Genomic DNA, 17530 nt, shown 5'->3' with positions numbered 1-17530 from the left:
AACGGTGCAGGTTTGTCTATTTCGCATGTTGGTCATTCGTCCTTACCTGGTTCATCTTTGAAACTGAAAAATATTCTCCATGTTCCACAAATTCATCAACATCTTCTTTCAGTTTATCGTCTTGTTTCCGACAATAAGGTTTTTGTTGAGTTTCATAAGTTCTTTTTCCTTGTAAAGGACAAGGTCACGAAGAAAGTTCTTCTACACGGTAGAAGCAGAGATGGAATGTACCCCGTTCCGTTTGGCCGAGTTCCTCCTCCAACGCCGCGTCGGGCGTCCTCCGGCGTGAAGACCTCCTCGCCTCATTGGCATCGTCGCCTCGGTCATCCCACAAATAATGTCATTCAAACCATTGTTAGGAAAAATGATTTAGTATGTTCTTCCAATAATCAGACTTCAGTTTGTGATGCTTGTCAGTGTGCTAAAAGTCGACAATTGTCTTATAGTAATTCTCATCGTGTTTCTACTGCACCTCTCGAGTTAATTCATTCGGATGTATGGGGTCCAGCTATTGCATCTTCGGGAGGGTATAAATATTATGTTAGCTTTGTCGATGATTATTCCCGTTTCTGTTGGATTTACCTCCTCAAGCATAAGTCTGATGTTGAGCATGTCTTTTATACCTTCCAGGCGCATGTGGAGCGTCTATTGAACACTAAAAATCAAAGCCGTTCAGTCGGATTGGGGTGGCGAGTATCATAAGTTGCACCGCTACTTTCAACGCCTTGGCATCTCCCATCGCGTTTCGTGTCCTCACACATCGCAGCAAAATGGGATTGCTGAAAGCAAGCATCGTCATCTGGTGGAAACCGGACTTGCTTTGCTTGCCCACTCTTCCCTTCCTCTTAGGTACTGGGATGAAGCTTTTCTCACCGCTTGCTATCTCATTAATCGCATGCCTACACCTGTGCTCCAGCAAGATACACCTATTTTTCGTCTTCTTAAAATCCAACCCAACTACACCTTCCTTCGTGTCTTTGGATGCGCTTGTTGGCCTAGGTTGCGAAAGTACAATGCTCGCAAGTTGTCTTTTCGATCCACAATGTGTGTCTTTCTGGGCTATAGTCCGATGCACAAGGGGTATAAGTGTCTCGATCGTTCCACGAGTCGTATTTATATCTCCCGTGATGTCGTCTTTGATGAGTCTGTCTTCCCTTACTCCACTCCTGGTGTCACCATCGATGTCTCAACTTTGAAACAAGCAATTTCGTTTCCCTCCGATGAACCGGTTACGAGTGACTGTATGCGTAAATATGACTTATCTCATTTACCGATTGATGTGCCTGGTAGTTCTTCTTGTGTGCAGGACATTGTGCCAGAGTGCTCTTCCTCCGTGATCGACGTGCATGGCGCGCCCATGCATGGCCCCTGCCCCGAGGTGTCCTCGTCACCTGCCCCGGGCTCCACGTCGCCAGCCCCGGCCGTGCCCTCTGATGGGCCGAGTTTGCCCGCGGCGCCCCCTTCTGCTGGGACTCCCTCGCTCGCGGCGCCCTCTCCTGCTCAGCCCGTGTCGCCTCCAGTCGAGAGCACTGCTGCTCCCTCGACCGCGACACCTTCGGCTGTACCTGTACACACCATGGTCACTCGTACGCGTGATCACACTCGCCGCGCCAAGGAATACACGGACGGCACCATCCGCTATGATGCATCACGCCGGGCCTTCTTTGTGACTCCGGCATCTCATCGTGATGCACTTCATGACACAGCATGGCGTGCTGCTATGACTGAGGAGTTCACCGCCTTGCAGCAGACACATACATGGAAGCTTGTTCCTCGTCCTCCCGGTGTGAATATTGTTGGCAGTAAGTGGGTCTTTAAGACCAAGCAGCGACCGGATGGCTCCGTTGATAAGTACAAGGCGCGCCTTGTTGCACGTGGCTTCACTCAGCATCATGGTATTGATTATGGTGACACCTTTAGCCCAGTCGTGAAGCCAGCCACAGTTCGTTTGGTTCTCTCTCTTGCTGTGTCTAGAGGATGGAGTCTTCGACAGATAGATGTCAGTAATGCATTCCTTCATGGTTTTCTCTCAGAAGATGTATATATGCAGCAGCCACCTGGTTTTGAGGATGATCGGTATCCCTCCCATGTGTGCAAATTGCAACGGGCTCTCTATGGTCTTAAGCAGTCGCCTCGTGCCTGGTATGCTCGTCTGAGTGCTCTCCTTTTATACCTTGGTTTCACTTCCTCCAAGGCTGATACTTCGCTGTTCATTTTCTCTCGGGATGGTGTCCGCATCTACATGCTGGTACACGTGGATGATATAGTTATTGCTGGGTCTACTCCTGAAGCAGTTGATCGCCTCGTTCGTGCTCTTTCTGCTCATTTTCCTATCAAGGATCTTGGAGTTCTGGATTATTTTCTGGGTTTGGAAGCGTCTTTCCATTCAGGGGGATGACAGTGACTCAGCGCAAATATGCACTAGACTTGTTGCACCGAGTTAATATGGAGAATTGCAAAGCCACTTCTACTCCATCATCTGCAGTTGATCCTCTGTCTCGGGTGTCTGGCACTCCTCTTGGTACTGAGGATTCTTTCCGGTATCGAAGTATTGTGGGCGGCCTTCAGTACTTGACTCTCACTCGCCCGGATATCTCATTTGCAGTAAATAAAGGATTTCAGTTCTTGTCTCAGCCCAATGATGTTCATTGGGAAGCAGTAAAACGCATCTTGCGTTATATCAAAGGGACGCTACATACTGGGCTGCGTTTTCGCAAGTCTAACTCCACCAGCATCAGTATCTTTACCGATGCAGATTGGGCAGGATGTGTTGATGATCGGAGGTCTACAGGAGGTTTTGCTATTTTTGTTGGTCCGAACCTTGTCTCTTGGAGTTCGAAGAAGCAACCTTCTGTTTCACGGTCGAGTACAGAGGCTGAGTATAAAGCCTTAGAAAATGGAGCTGCTGAAGCTATATGGGTAGAGTCGTTACTCAGAGAGTTGGGTGTTACTCAGCAGCGCACACCTGTTTTATGGTGTGATAACTTAGGGGCTACATACCTGACTGCCAACCCAGTTTTCCATGCACGAATGAAGCATATTGAGATTGATTTCCATTTTGTACGTGAGTGTGTTGCAGCTGGAGCTTTACAAGTCAGGTTTATCTCTTCTGGTGATCAATTAGCTGATGTGTTTACTAAACCAGCTACTCGACAGATGCTAGACCGGTTTAAGACCAATCTGAATCTTGTTTGTAGTAGAAGTTCAGATTGAGGGGGAGTGTTAAGATAGGTCTAGTAGATGTATATCCTGTCATGTATATGTACGCGTATATACGCATGTATTTGTATGATCACCATTATATATAGAAGAGACGTGCGTGTGCATTGCACCCACGAAAACCCTAAACCCTTTCTTGACTCACGCAAGGCCTCGGTTGTGTTAAAAAACGACCCACAATCCGTGACGCGATCTGCGCCTCTGCTCCCCACGTCATCTGTATCCAGGAAACTAAGATGCGAGCGATCGACCGCTTCATCTTAGCCTCCTTCCTCCCTGCGCAGCTCTCGGTTTACGACACAGTGGATGCGATTGGAAGCTCCGGCGGCATTCTCACCGCCTGGGATCCTCGGTTCCTCTCTCTGGACTCATCCCGCAGAGACCGTTTCTCTCTCTCTACTGTTCTTTCGTCCTCCCTTACGGCTCTCACCTTCGTTGTGACGAATGTTTACGCTCCTGCGGACCACTCCCTCACGCCGCTCTTCTTGGAAGAGCTGTAGAGTCTTGTCCCTCTCTTCAAAGATCTTCCGTGGATGATCGTTGGAGATTTCAACCTTCTCCGCTGCCCCACCGACAAAAACACACCCAATTTCGACCTCTCCCTCGCTAACGCTTTCAACGACTCCATCCGCTCGCTGGCTCTTTTTGAGCTGCCTCTGCTTGATCGTTTGTACACTTGGTCGAACAAACGTGAGACGCCTACCCTCGCCCGCCTCGACCGAGCCCTTTTCAATCAAGCATGGAATTTGGCTCTCCCCAACTCCTCCCTCTCCTCCCTCCCTCGTCCCACCTCTGACCATTTTCCCCTCCTCGTCACTGCCTCCACTAAAATTCCCCGGGCGGCTTGCTTTCGGTTCGAGAATTCTTGGCTGAAAAACCCCCTTTTTCTCCCCTCTACTCTTCCTGCCTGGGACAGTCCTCTGACCATCGCTAACGCTGCTGGAGATCTCGCTGCTCGCCTCAAGTCTTTCCGCAACACTGCGAAGGTCTGGAAACGCACCCACCACTTCAACCCCAAATTCCAAAATAATTGCTCTTTTGTCATCGATTTACTTGATCTTTTTGAAGAGACTCGGCCACTTTCGGCGGAGGAGCTTGCTTTGCGTGTGTCATGCAGGGAAACTTTAGAGCGGCTGATCCTGGAGCGCGCTGCCCATTGGAAGCAGCGCGGGAAATTTCGTGCCATTGTGGAGGGCGACGAAAACACCCGATTCTTTCATGCCCGTGCGTCGCAACGGATGCGTCGCAATTCCATCCGCTCGCTGGACATTGACGGAGCGGTCGTTGTATCCCACGAGGCAAAAGCGGCTGCTCTCCACTCCTTCTACGGCGAACTCCTCGGCTGCACCACCGACGCGGTCTGGGAGTTTGATGTCGACGAACTCTACGCCAACAGCTGTGCCGTGGACGGGGGCGCCCTTGTTGGGACCTTTTCGGCCCATGAAGTGGAGTCTGCCCTGCACTCCCTCGACTGCTCCAGCGCCGCTGGCCCAGACGGTTTTGGGCCGTCCTTCTACCGTGCGGCATGGGCCACGGTCCGTGGCAGCCTGCTGCGTCTCTTCGAAAATTGCCATTCCCACGCAGCGGAGCTGGAGCGGATCAACCGATCCCACGTTGTGCTGCTGCCGAAGGCGACGGGGTGCCTGTCGCCGGGCTCGTTCAGGCCGGTCTCTCTCCAGAACTTCAACATCAAGACGCTGTGCAAAGCCCTCACCGTACGGCTGCAGCGCCAGATCGGGCGGTTGATCGACGTCGACCAAACTGGCTTTCTCGCTGGTCGGAGCATCTCCGAGACCTTTGTTTATGCGAGGGAGCTTGTGCAAACCTGCTTCCGCCGCCGCGCGCCCTGTGTCGTCCTCAAGCTCGACTTCGCCAAAGCTTTCGACTCGGTCAATTGGGCAAGCCTGCGCAAGGTGATGCTTGCCCGGGGCTTCCCCAAGCTGTGGTGTGATTGGATGGACGACCTCTTCACCTCCTCCCGCTCTGCTGTCCTGCTCAATGGCATCCCCGACAAATGGATCAAGCTCATGCGTGGGCTCCGGCAGGGGGATCCGCTGTCGCCGTACCTGTTCCTGCTCGTGGCCGACGTGCTGCAGCGGCTGGTGCAGCGCGATGGCGCGCTCCAGCACCCCATCGTCGACGGCGCCCCCTACCCCATCCTCCAATATGCGGACGACACGCTCATCATCCTCCGTGCGGACGCCGCCACGGCTCGTCGTCTTCGGCTGCTGCTCGAACAATTTGGAGCGGCGACGGGGCTTCGCATCAACTTTCAGAAAAGCACGCTGGTGCCCATGCATGTTCCTCCTCCGCTGCTGGCCGAGATCCAAGGTGTGCTCCAATGTCGCGTGGAGGGCTTTCCGCAGACGTACCTTGGCCTGCCTCTCTCCGCTGAGAAACTGCGGCTCGCGGCCTTCTCGCCGCTCATTGCAAAAGTCGACAAGTAACTGTCCGGGTGGCGGGCGCTCCTCTTGTCGTCGGGAGGGCGCATCGTCCTACTCAACGCCGTGCTGGACGCGCTCCCCACCTTTGCCATGGGTGCCCTGGAGCTCCCGCCAGGGGTTACTACAGCCCTGGACAGGCTTCGTCGTGCTTTCCTCTGGGCTGCCACGGACCGTGTCACCGGCGCCAAGTGTCTCGTGGCCTGGGAATGGGTGTGCCGCTCGAAGGAGGAAGGTGGGCTTGGCGTCCGCTCCTTGCCTGTCCAGAATGCCTGCCTGCTCACCAAGCTGCTCCACCGTCTCCACTGCGCTACGGATGAATCCTGGCCCCGTTGGGTCTGGCGCAGCCTTGATGGGCTGCCGCTTGATGATGCTGCCCGCTCCACGCCGCTCTCCGGCATGCACTGGGCGTCCCTGCTTCGCTTGCTCCCCCTGTACCGCGCCATCTCTCGCGTGGCTGTCAGGGATGGTAAACGGACCTCGTTCTGGTGCGACCACTGGCTCCCGCTGGGCACCCTCGAGTCTGCCATGCCAGAGCTGTTCTCCCACTGTTCGTCCCCGTCCGCGACAGTTCGGCACGTCCTGGATGCGGGGCTGGACTCGACTCTGGTGGCGCGTCTCTCGGCGAAGGCTGCCAGACAGCGTGAGACGCTCCTCCCCATCCTGTCGCGCGTGAGGCTTACTGATGGAGCCGACTCGCGCTCTCTCCCGCTCTGCGCCCGCGGAGAGCGTCTGAGCACCTCCTCGCTCTATCGGCTCTGCACCAACGGCGGCGTCCGCGACGTCCACCACCCCTTCGTCTGGTGCAACTCCGCCCCGGCGCGGGTCCGTTTCTTCGCTTGGCTGCTGGTCAGAGGGCGAATCCAGTGCCGTTCAAATCTGCTGCGCAAAGGCATCCTTGACGAGCGCGGCAGCCACTGCCCCATCTGTGATGGCCCCCTGGAGACACCTGACCACATCATGTTTGGGTGCGAGTTCGCCTGCCGTTTTTGGGCTCTGCTGGGCGCCGATGCTGCCGCTACTCACAAGGTGACGGAGGCGTCAACCTGCCCCCTCCCTCCCTCTGCTCCGGCGGGGTCTGCAACGACGCTGCGGATGCTATGCCTCTGGCACCTCTGGAAGCATCGCAACGGAGTTGTTTTCAACGGGCTCGCTCCCTCTCTTTCCCTGGTGCGTAAGAACTGCAGAGACGATGCCGTGCTCTGGCGTGCTCATCTTCCCATGGAGCAGCGAGCCGACGTTGACCTCTGGCTCACCTACCTACTCCCTGTTCGGCTCTAGCCTAGCCTAGCCTGAGCTCGCCCCCTTCGCGTTGGGCGCTGCCTCCCTTGTCCCCATGTACAATGCTGCTGTAAAACCCTGGGGATTTCACCCCTGTCTACCGACGTAAATGAAAATTATGCAGGTGGAGGCCTTGCGCCTCCCCCGGTGAACACTCAAAAAAAAATATGCCCGTTGTGCTTGCATCAGCTTGCTATTTTAGCACCAACTACAAGGAGCGAGATGAAAGTAAATGCTACTCTAAACGGTGAAGCGCAGCTGTAAATCAAGGTGCAGCAGAAATGAGATTAAGAGAAGTGTAACATGGATTAACAGTTCTAAATTCAGGTGGCCAAATAGAAATCACACCAGAACATCAATCGATCTCACCCAAAAGTAATAAAACCACACCAGCAAAAATTAACTTATATATATCTCATAGTCCAAAACAAACAATTAGAAATATAGGTCTCAACGCTTGCGGTGACTGCTGGTGGCGCTGACGATGTCGTGACCGACTCCGGGAGATCGACTTGCGGCAATGCAGGCACGTCTCGGCCTGATTCCTCTGACGGTGAGAAAGAGGGCGTCGAGAATCGGCGACCAGCTGGAAGTGGGGGTGACGGTGCAGCACACGAGGGCGGAGGCTGGATCGGGCGCCCACGGGATGGGTGATAGATCAAAATTATGTGCTAACAATTTCAGCTTAAGCTAATGATCAAAATTATGTCCCTTCTAGAGTACACGGTACAAATATCCTACCACGAGCTTGAGATGTTCTCAGACCCCCAATCTGAATGTTGACAGTCATTCAGTTCTTGATTTGTTGCTAAACAATAAAAATGACTAGAATGTTAGGGTTTAGTTGCTAAATATTTTCTCATGGTTCCTGATTTGTAATTGCTTTTAATAAACTATGCTTTTAGTTATTCTGTTCATGGGTGCATTTCTCACACGTTCGTCTCTTATCTTCGTAGAGAGCATTCTGAGATACGGTCTTCCTGCACGGTTCATGGTAATTTCCCATACCGCTATTTCATAGCCAATTTTATACTTCGACATCTGATCCGTAAACATGCATGTAGCATTACGACAGACAACTGCACGGTTTATGGTAATCTTTCCATACTGTTTCCCAACAGTCAGCTCTATGCTTCGTGGCTGATTTATAAATATGCCCGTTGTGTTTGCATCAGCCTGTTGTTCTAGCACCAACCACAAGGAGCGACAAGAAAGTAAATGCTACTCTGAACGGTGAAGCACAGTTGTAAATCACGGTGCAGCAGAAATGAGATTAATAGCAGTATAGCATGGATTAACGGTGGTAAGTTCAGGTGGCAGAATAGAAGTCACACCAGCAACATTAAAATTGATTTCACCGAAAGTAATAAAAACGCACAAGCAAAATAAACTCATATATCTCATGGTCCAAAATAGTCATTCAGAAATACAAATAAATACATTTACTTTATGAGAAATATATACAACTACCATGGGTGATGCATATATATATGTGGTTGTTTACTTTGTACGATGACAAAGTGTTTCACAATATACATAAGTTCTTCATCCCCATATTCAGGTAGCAACATATTTGTATAGAGCAACTTGCTTAATTTACATCCGTGCTCCTGAACCATTTTTGCCAAGTAACGACAGAAATGACAAACAACCTGTCATATAGTTCGTCGAGTAGCCTAAAATAAGCATACCTCCACCTCTTCATGAAGAGAAGTCCACAAAATACCATCCAAGCACTCGCCACAAAACCGGTAATTAATCCAAGAAGAAAATCCATTTGAGACAAACCATGCTTACGCCAACTTTCTAAATCATTGTTAGCTGGCAGATCTCTGGGAGGACCAGGACATTCCCTGGGAATTGGATGTCCACAAAGACCAGGATTACCAATGTACATAGAAGCCGGATCATCTGCCTTGAGGATGTCTAGTTGATGTCCTGAGGGTATTCTTCCTGACAGCTTATTGTATGACAAGTTTAGATAGCTTAAGTATGTCAAATCTGTTAAGCTCTGAGGAATTCCACCACCAAGTGTGTTCTTTGAGAGGTCAAGAGACTCCAGTGATCGAAGTTTACCAATCTTATATGGGATATTTCCACTCAACAAGTTTGATGACAAGTTCAGGCTTACGAGACCGGCAAGGAAACTTAGTTCCTCCGGGATTTCTCCGGTTAAGCTGTTGCAAGACAAGTCAATGCTCATCAAATATATAGTATTCTTACTGTACTCAAGCACTTGCCCTTTTATCACCACGGCTAAGCTATCATTATATTGACCCCTATCAGCGAGGCCAAAGTTTACATAGTATGTTTCTTCGAAAGGATTCTCAAATTGTGTGTTGTTACCTATAGCAGTGCCAGTTAAAGCTTTGAAGTTTTGTAGAGATCTTGGTATGGCCCCAGAAAACTTATTATTAGATAGATCTAGAATACGAACATTGTGAAGTTCCATCATTGCATTTGGTATGTGACCAGAAAAGTTGTTCGATCTTAACCTAAGCATAACCAAGCGGGGCATGGCTTCATTGATCCATCCAGGTAACTCTCCAGTGAATTTGTTTTGAGTTAAATCAAGGAAAATAAGATGTGGACATTGTTGTGTGAACAAAGGAAATCTGCTTGAAAGACTGTTGTTGCGTAGAAGAAGAGTAGTGATTTTCAAACTGAAAGAACTCGTGGAATTGACTCTTGAAGAGTTGTTGGTGAATGGGTTTCGTTGCTTCAGATCTTTTCTACCACAGTTAGGAAGTTCCGCTGAAAGAAAATTATTTGATAGATCCAAGACCCGCAATTCTCGTGATCGACAAATTGACGTAGGAATAGCCCCTGCAATGGAATTGGAAAATAGAACTGCAACCTGCAATTGTGGAGCTCGGAAATTTGGCACAAACCCAATTAAAGAGTTCCTAGATATGTCTAATACCTCAATAGTTCTTGGTAACTTGGGTATCAAACCAGTCAGTATATTTGACTGCATTGAAAGTATAACCACTGACATGAACTCTAGGCTGAGTGGCAAGTCTCCACTAAGTTGGTTCAAGGAGATGTCCAACGATCCAGCATGAGAAAAGGTTGTCCAAAACCAATCTGGAATTCTCCCAAGTAGACCCGTGTTTGAAATATCAAGGTAATTGATGCTCTGTTGTCCTCGTAACCAGTTCGGAAACTGGGGACCCAAGTGACAAGATGACAATGATGCCCAAACCAAGTTGAACTGCGGTACCCAACGCGAGCCAATAGTGAATTCCAAATAATTATAAGATAAGTCAATTAACTTTAAATTCATCAAACCAGCAAGATGATCTTCTGAGATCACACCACTCAAGTTGTTGTTTCCAAGGTCTAAGACGGTCAAATTTGTAAGTGTGCCAATCTCCACCGGCACTGAACCACTCAACTGGTTGTCACTGACATCAAAATTTCTTAAGCTAGTTAGGTTTGATACAAATGTTAATGCCTCGCCAGTGATGTTGGCATATGCCAGACTCAGCTCTTGCAAATTCCTCCAAGAACATTTGGGTATCCTTTCTATCACCTCTGAAATATCTGCACCGATGTTGTTGTAGCCGAGTTGTAGAGACCTTAGATTGCACATATTATGCAGTGTTCCCGGTATCATTCCCTTGAAGTTATTATATGCAATGCGAAATGTCTCTAACAAAGTCAGGTTTCCCAACTCGTCAGGAAACGGGCCTGATAGTCCACAATCCAATAAGCTTAGGCTCTTGAGGCTAGTTATATCCCATACAAAGTTGGGTACTGCCAGAGTGTTGAAGGAGTTATCAGAGAGGTCAAGCTCCTCAAGAACTGTGAGGTTGTGGTGCAGAAGTGCTGATGGAGCAGTAAGGCGACACCTTTGAAGAATCAGCACAACCAAATTGGGAAGGGCATTGACCGTATGGACCCAGTCATCGACTCCCGTGAGGTCGACGAAGGCCATGTTAAGGTGCTCTAGTGACCGGAGACGTGGTAACCAAGATATATCATTTGAGTATAGATTATCGTCGCCAGACCTGCCTATGTCAAGTTGCACCAGCTTGGAGAGATTGCCTAGTTGAGGAGGCACTATACCATGGAAACCCATGCGTGAGAGGTTGAGATATGTTAACCTCTGGAGAGAGCCCAGAAATCCCGGCATAGCCATTGCACCTCCGAGAGAAGTGTTCATGCTCAGGTCGAGATGCCTAAGACTATGTCGGAGACCAAGCAACGAAGAAGATACCTGTCCGCGGAGCGAGTGGCTCTGAGCGTCCTCGAAACCGAACAATTCATATTGTGTTGGAGAAGGGTTGCGGAGGTCAAGCTTGACGCCGTGGCCTGTCCGGCCGCTGCAGGTGACGCCGGTCCACTGGCAGCAGTCATAGTCTCCTTGCTGCCACGAGACAAGGCGATTTGCCGGGTCGCCTGTGATGCCGGCCTTGAAGGAGAGCAGCGCGGCCTTCTCGGCCGGGAAGCAGCTCCCATTGAATACTTGGCTCGCACAGTTGCCGAACGAGGAGACTGTAGCTAGGATGATTAGGAAGAGCAAGCTCGCTGCAGCCATGGCGTTGTGCTGGGCTAGTGGGCTTGTGCGCGCACGCATGGAGGGGATGCCGAACGAAAACATGATGGAATGCTACTTTGTACCGAGTGATGAACTGCCAAAAGGAGAAATATGTGTACCGTATCTTGTAGGGGCTACCGGCAACCACAAATTTGGATGGTACACACACTAGTTAGGCCAATGTGACTATCGGCCTGTCACTCGTGTTGACTGGAAGACATTTCCACAGTTGGAATACTCAACAAGATGTCGTGATCACTCCGGTCCGAGGGCCGATAAAACTGCAACCAATTTCGATCGCTATGTCAGATTGTTACCGATCCGTAATGAGCAGTTGAGCTTCTGGGCAATTGACCATACCTTCTGTGAGTTACATTTTTCTGAAGAAAGCCACAGTTTTAGCACTTTTATCCGTGGCTGATGCGTGCTTTTTTTTTGAGGGAAATCTCGCGCGTGCTTGGAACTTGGAAGACGACGAGTGACCTGGGCCGGATGAAGGAGGACGAAGCGTGCGGGGCCGACTTGGGCTGCGCCTGCGCGAGAAAAAAGAACAGAGTTTGGGCTAACTTTTAGCCAAGGCAAGGCAGGTCAGAGGGGTTTACTTTTTTTTTCTGTTTTCAAAATAAAATCTACTAGTACTGTTTCTCTCTCAAAAAAAGAGCTACCACTGTTTTTGAATTGTTTGGGGATCCAAAACTTAGCCACACTTCCTTGAAATTGATTCAAGGCACACCGTGACATCCTTATAAAATATTTCCAGCAACCAAAAATACAAATCCAGATTTGGAAGCATAAGGGGTTCAAAACAGATGAGAGAGGATCTAGGTACACGCAGAGCTCATGGTTTCGGTGGCGTACCCTCGTAGCTCGAAAGCGGTTAACATTCCGCTACAACGTGGATGATGTAGTCGTACTCGTCGCCGACGTTAGGGTCGTGTTCAATCCTCCTGGTACGACGTCAAGTGCCGCAAGTGCAGCACCTCGTAGTTTCGCACACATCGGGTCTCAAGGACGTTCCCGTCTTTGTTCAAGCGGATGTGCGTAAGTAGATCTTTTGGATCCGGATCCCGGTAGCGCTTCCGCATACCGGGTGGAGTAGACTCCCTCTGTGTGAAACTTTTCGAGGAACCGCATACAGGAGAGAGAACTAGAGAGAGAGAGGGGGAGGAGGCACCCAAGGGGTGTTTAGTGCTTGGATGTTTTCCGGCATTTTAGTATTTTACAAATGATGTCATTGTCAAATTTGGATGTTTTTCCAGCATTGTAGTGTTTTATAAATGTTCAATCTATCATCATCGGGATTATTAATAACAACAACTCATTCATAACCAAATGTAAACATAAAAGACTTTATTCATAAGAAAGACAACTAATTGTCTCTAACACATATGAATAGTTTTCTTGCAATAAGTTTCATGCTCGTGGCATTTGTAAAATATTTATTTAAATCCATTTAACTAATCCAAATGAGCAGATGACTGCGAAGCAGTGTATCAACTTGTGCACGCCAGAACAGGTAACTATCGCCTGTCAATCTGATGGTGATCGATGAGGCAATGGTGAGAACGGGCGAAAACACATGGCCAGGGAAGAACACTTGCTATCTCGGTGTAGAACCAGACGCTGGTGTCGATGTAGAGCCATAGGGCAGGGACGGCACCGTCGGTGAAGGGCCGAACCCTAGCATGGGTGCCATAGGGTACCCGCTCGCTCGAGGGATAGTACCCATGATAGCCGGCCATTGGAGAGCACCTCATCGAGGGTACAAAAATGGCGCCACAACCCATCGCGGCAGGGGCTGCACAAGGAAGGCGTCGCCGACGGAGGGGAAAGCGGAGAAGTGCGGTGGCCCAACCTTAGGTCAAGATCGATCGCTCTGAACATATGAAAGACGTGACGTGAAAGAGAATTGGGAGCCGACCCGATGTGCCTCGTCGGTAGGGTTCTTTTCATCATGTAGTGTATAAAAATTACAAGATACAGTACACCATATATAATACGGTACGATTCTAATAGGCATGACATTCTCGATTGACGATTATTATCCTTAGACCATAGGTAGGTCTTCCACGTCTCCTAGGCGGCGGCGGAAAAGCTTTTCCTACTCCAATCTCCGGCGTCTGTGCTGGGCCCCTCTCCTTCCGCTTGCCGCTCCGGCGGTAGGAGGGAGGGGGACCCCGTTTTCTGCATGGTACTTAGGGTTAGGAGTTCTCTGGCATGGCGCGCCGTTGGGGTGGTGGGAGCGGCGCCCAGGCAAATAAATCTGCCTCAACTCTTGTCCCACACCGGCGCTATTCTTCATGGCGGCGTCTCGGAGTTGGTGGCACTATGTGTTTGCCGATCTTTCAGATTGGTGGCTTTAGGGTTCATGGATGGTGTCGGCGAGGCGGCGGCGACAACTCCATCAGATGGTTTTTTCCTCCTGTTTTGTCCCCGTTGCTGCTGCGTTGTCTCCGGCGCCAAGGTGGAGCAGAGAGGATTCGTCCAGGAGTACGTGCAGATGGTGGTCTGCACTGGTGACAGCTGGAAAATGGTGCACCTTGTGGTAGGTTCGTGGTTGAAGACTGATGGTTCTGATTCCCGACTCCGACATCGTCGTGCGTGGGTGCCAGTGCTGAAGTTTGATGGCGTGTCCAGGGACATGCTGCCCTGGTCTGATTCTTTCAACGGCAATGGTTTGTCCTATGGCAAACTACATTGGAGGTCCGAAAAGCTGATGATCAGCGATAGAGCCGCGTTGAGCTCAGGTAAAGAGGTGATCCGTCCATTTTTTTCCTTGGTGACTGCTACGGTGGTGCCGAAGAAGACGGATATGCGTTGGTTTGTCACATAGGTTTATCCTATCTTTCCAGATCTGTAAGATCGATGTATATGTACTTTGTATCTCGTCTCTCTTATTTATGAATGAGAATCGTATTACCATGCCAAAAAAAAGATCGACGATTATTCGAAATTTTCACCCCGATCACACGACATGGATTGTCTGTACTCCGTAGAACGTTTACACGGGTACATTTATCTGGCCTCATCATGGATTCATGTCATACCAAAATCAGAAATGGACTGGCGTAAGCTAATGCCGCAATCAATCGTGTACACCCCTGCATTACCTGGATCATTATGCCATTCCTTCCATAACGAGAAGTAAACATATCCCCTGCCAAACCAGCTCGCCTCAAGTTAATGTGGCCATCAATACCTGACATATATCTCCTCCCTCTTTCAGCAAGACATTCGAAAGAAAACACAAGTATCAAATTCGTAAAAAGATACTCAAATATTTTTCATGGTAGAAATAAAAGGAAAAAGTGAGGAAAAAAGGAAGGATATTATAGTGAGCATACGTTGACATGGCTGGCCATTCACACTTGCGATTGACAGAGAAGAGAAAGAAACGTGCCGAGTTCCCCTCGTGCGACACGACACGACACGGTCTGGTCTCTCACGCCCACCTAACCTCAGCTCGCTCTTCTTCTTACAAGACACACACACACGACCACGACTTCTCCCTCTCTCCCTCCACCCAATCGCGATGCCCAATCGCCGCCGGAAGCGCGGCGCCGGCGAGGACCCTCCTCCTCCCCCTCTTGATGCTTCCTCTATCGGCGGCGCGGTTCTTGCCGCCGATGAGGACATCAAAAAGCTGACTTTCCCCATCACCACCATCCTGGCGTCCCTCGCCGCCGCGCCCCGCCGCCGGGCGCTCCCCTTCCTCGAGCTCAACAAGGGCCTCCTCCCCGAGGAGGACGACGACGAGGTGGTGTCCCCGCTCACCGCCCCCGCCGACGGACCAACACCGCCGCCCGCCAAGCGCCCGCGCGCCGCCGCCGACGACGCCGCCTCCGCGCCCCCGCCGCACCAGCGCCGCCTTTGGGTCAAGGACCGGTCGAGCGAGTGGTGGGAGCTGCGCAGCAGCCCGGCGTACCCGGACGCGGACTTCCGGCGCGACTTCCGGATGGGCCGCGCCACCTTCGCCATGGTCTGCGACGCGCTGGGCGCCGCCGTCGCCAAGGAGGACACCGCGCTCCGCACCGCCATCCCGGTCCCGCAGCGCGTGGCGGTCTGCGTCTGGCGCCTCGCCACGGGGGAGCCGCTCCGGCTCGTCTCCAAGCGGTTCGGCATCGGCATCTCCACCTGCCACAAGCTCGTCCTCGAGGTCTGCGGCGCCATCCGCACCATCCTCATGCCGCGCTTCCTGCAGTGGCCCTCCTCCCCGTCCTCCTCCGCCGCCGTCAAGGCCAGCTTCGAGGCCGCCTCGGGCGTGCCCGACGTGCTCGGCGCCATGTACACCACCCACGTGCCCATCATCGCGCCCAAGGTCTCCGTCTCCGCCTACTTCAACCGCCGCCACACGGAGCGCAACCAGAAGACCTCCTACTCCATCACCCTCCAGGGCGTCGTCGGCCCCGACGGCGCCTTCACCGACGTCTGCATCGGCTGGCCCGGCTCCATGTCCGACGACCAGGTGCTCGACAAGTCCGCCCTGCAGCAGCGCGCCGCCGCGGGCATGATGGCCGGCGCCTGGATCGTCGGCGGCGGGACCCACCCGCTCACCGACTGGCTGCTCGTCCCCTACACGCACCAGAACCTCACCTGGACGCAGCACGCCTTCAACGAGAAGGTCGGCGACCTGCGCCGCGTCGCCGTCGACGCCTTCCGGAGGCTCAAGGGCCGCTGGGCATGCCTGCAGAAGCGCACCGAGGTCAAGCTCCAGGACCTCCCCGTCGTGCTCGGCGCATGCTGCGTGCTGCACAACATCTGCGAGGCCAGAGGGGAGCCCGTCGCGCCGGACCTGCTTCAGGACCTGCAGGTGGACCTCGTCGACGACGACGAGGCCGTGCTGGACAACCCGGTGCGGTCCGAGGCCGCAGCCAAGGCCAGGGACAAGATCGCGCACAACCTCCTCCACCGCGGCCACGCCGGCACCGCATTCTTCTGAACTCTGTCGCTTTTCCGTAGCTTAATTCGGTTCATTTCCATTAGGTTCGATCCACAACTGAATCAAACAATCCATGTTTTCTTTCACTTGCCTTGCTGCTCATACTATTTGCCATAGAACATATATAGACTAGTTTTTGAGTTTTGACAGGGTAGTTATTTAGGTTCCCTTGAGAAAAGAAGATTTACAACATTCAGAGAAACATAGCCAGAAAGCACACCAAATATTGTTCAGTTTCATCCTTGTGCTAGCCCAGCTCATCTATCTGTATAAACATTCCAATGCTGTACATTCCTGAATGTGTCTGACTTGAATTCCCTTCTCCTAGCTGATTTGAATAAGAAACAATACAGATTAGCTGCTTTCGTTGGTACAATTAGCAATATGTGTTGTGTGTGGATGTTGCATGATTTGGTCACTCAATTGGCTTGAGCTGGGTTTAGCACGTTTAGTGTTCAGGAGTGGGTGTGAACTAGTCCTTTTCTTTTGAAGTCTGTCGACTGTCGTCGCACTCCTTAGCTTCATTTGGTTCAACTCCATTCGGTTTGATCCAAAAACTAAATCAAACAATCCATGTATTTTGTTTCACTTCAATTGCTGCTCATATCAGTCGTAGAACATAGAGGAGTTTTGAGTTTTTGACAGGATAGCATGAAGATTTACACCATTCCTTTGATGTGTCTGACTTGAATTCTCCTCTCCTAGTTGAGTTGTATAAGAAACAGTACTGATTAGAATCTTTACTTGGTACAGTTAGTAGTCAGTTTTGTGTGTTGATGTGGCATGATTTGGTCAGTCCATTTGCTCGAGTTGGATTTAACCCTTGCCGGTTTCAGGAGTGGGTGTGAACCCCTGGTGCCAACTTGTTTCATCTATATAAACATTATTTGACTTGGTTGCGCCAACGAACTAATGTCTCTTCTCTTGGATGTTGTTTGATTTGAAATGCCAATTTATACCGAGACCCTAGCTCATGACTGTGTTGGTTGAGTTGAATAAGAAACAATGCATGCCTTGTGTGCGGGTAGCACCAATGAACTAATGTTTTTTCTGAAGTCTGTCAACTGGCGTCGCTCTCCTTAGCTTAATTTGGTTCATTTCCATTAG

The 17530-nt window shown here is 50.9% G+C and overlaps 2 protein-coding genes across 2 annotated transcripts; one reads left to right on the top strand and one right to left on the bottom strand.

Annotated features, from left to right (window-relative positions):
- Positions 1-8320: 8320 nt before the first annotated feature.
- Positions 8321-11499, bottom strand: LOC127327893 (receptor-like protein EIX1). Its single transcript, XM_051354696.2, has one exon. The coding sequence runs from the start codon at positions 11482-11484 to the stop codon at positions 8533-8535; it is 2952 nt and encodes a 983-aa protein (XP_051210656.1). The 5' UTR covers positions 11485-11499; the 3' UTR covers positions 8321-8532.
- Positions 11500-14941: 3442 nt separating this feature from the next.
- On the top strand, positions 14942-16788 carry LOC127327891 (protein ANTAGONIST OF LIKE HETEROCHROMATIN PROTEIN 1-like). Its single transcript, XM_051354694.2, has one exon. The coding sequence runs from the start codon at positions 15017-15019 to the stop codon at positions 16421-16423; it is 1407 nt and encodes a 468-aa protein (XP_051210654.1). The 5' UTR covers positions 14942-15016; the 3' UTR covers positions 16424-16788.
- Positions 16789-17530: the final 742 nt, after the last annotated feature.

Source organism: Lolium perenne, chromosome 1 (assembly GCF_019359855.2).
Source record: "Lolium perenne isolate Kyuss_39 chromosome 1, Kyuss_2.0, whole genome shotgun sequence".
NCBI lineage: Eukaryota > Viridiplantae > Streptophyta > Magnoliopsida > Poales > Poaceae > Lolium > Lolium perenne.
This window is presented reverse-complemented; position numbering and strand designations above follow the sequence as displayed.

Bases quoted from the DNA above. Each gene is read 5' to 3' on its own strand.
- LOC127327893 (XM_051354696.2), bottom strand. From the start codon at position 11,484: ATGGCTGCAGCGAGCTTGCTCTTCCTAATCATCCTAGCTACAGTCTCC.
- LOC127327891 (XM_051354694.2), top strand. From the start codon at position 15,017: ATGCCCAATCGCCGCCGGAAGCGCGGCGCCGGCGAGGACCCTCCTCCT.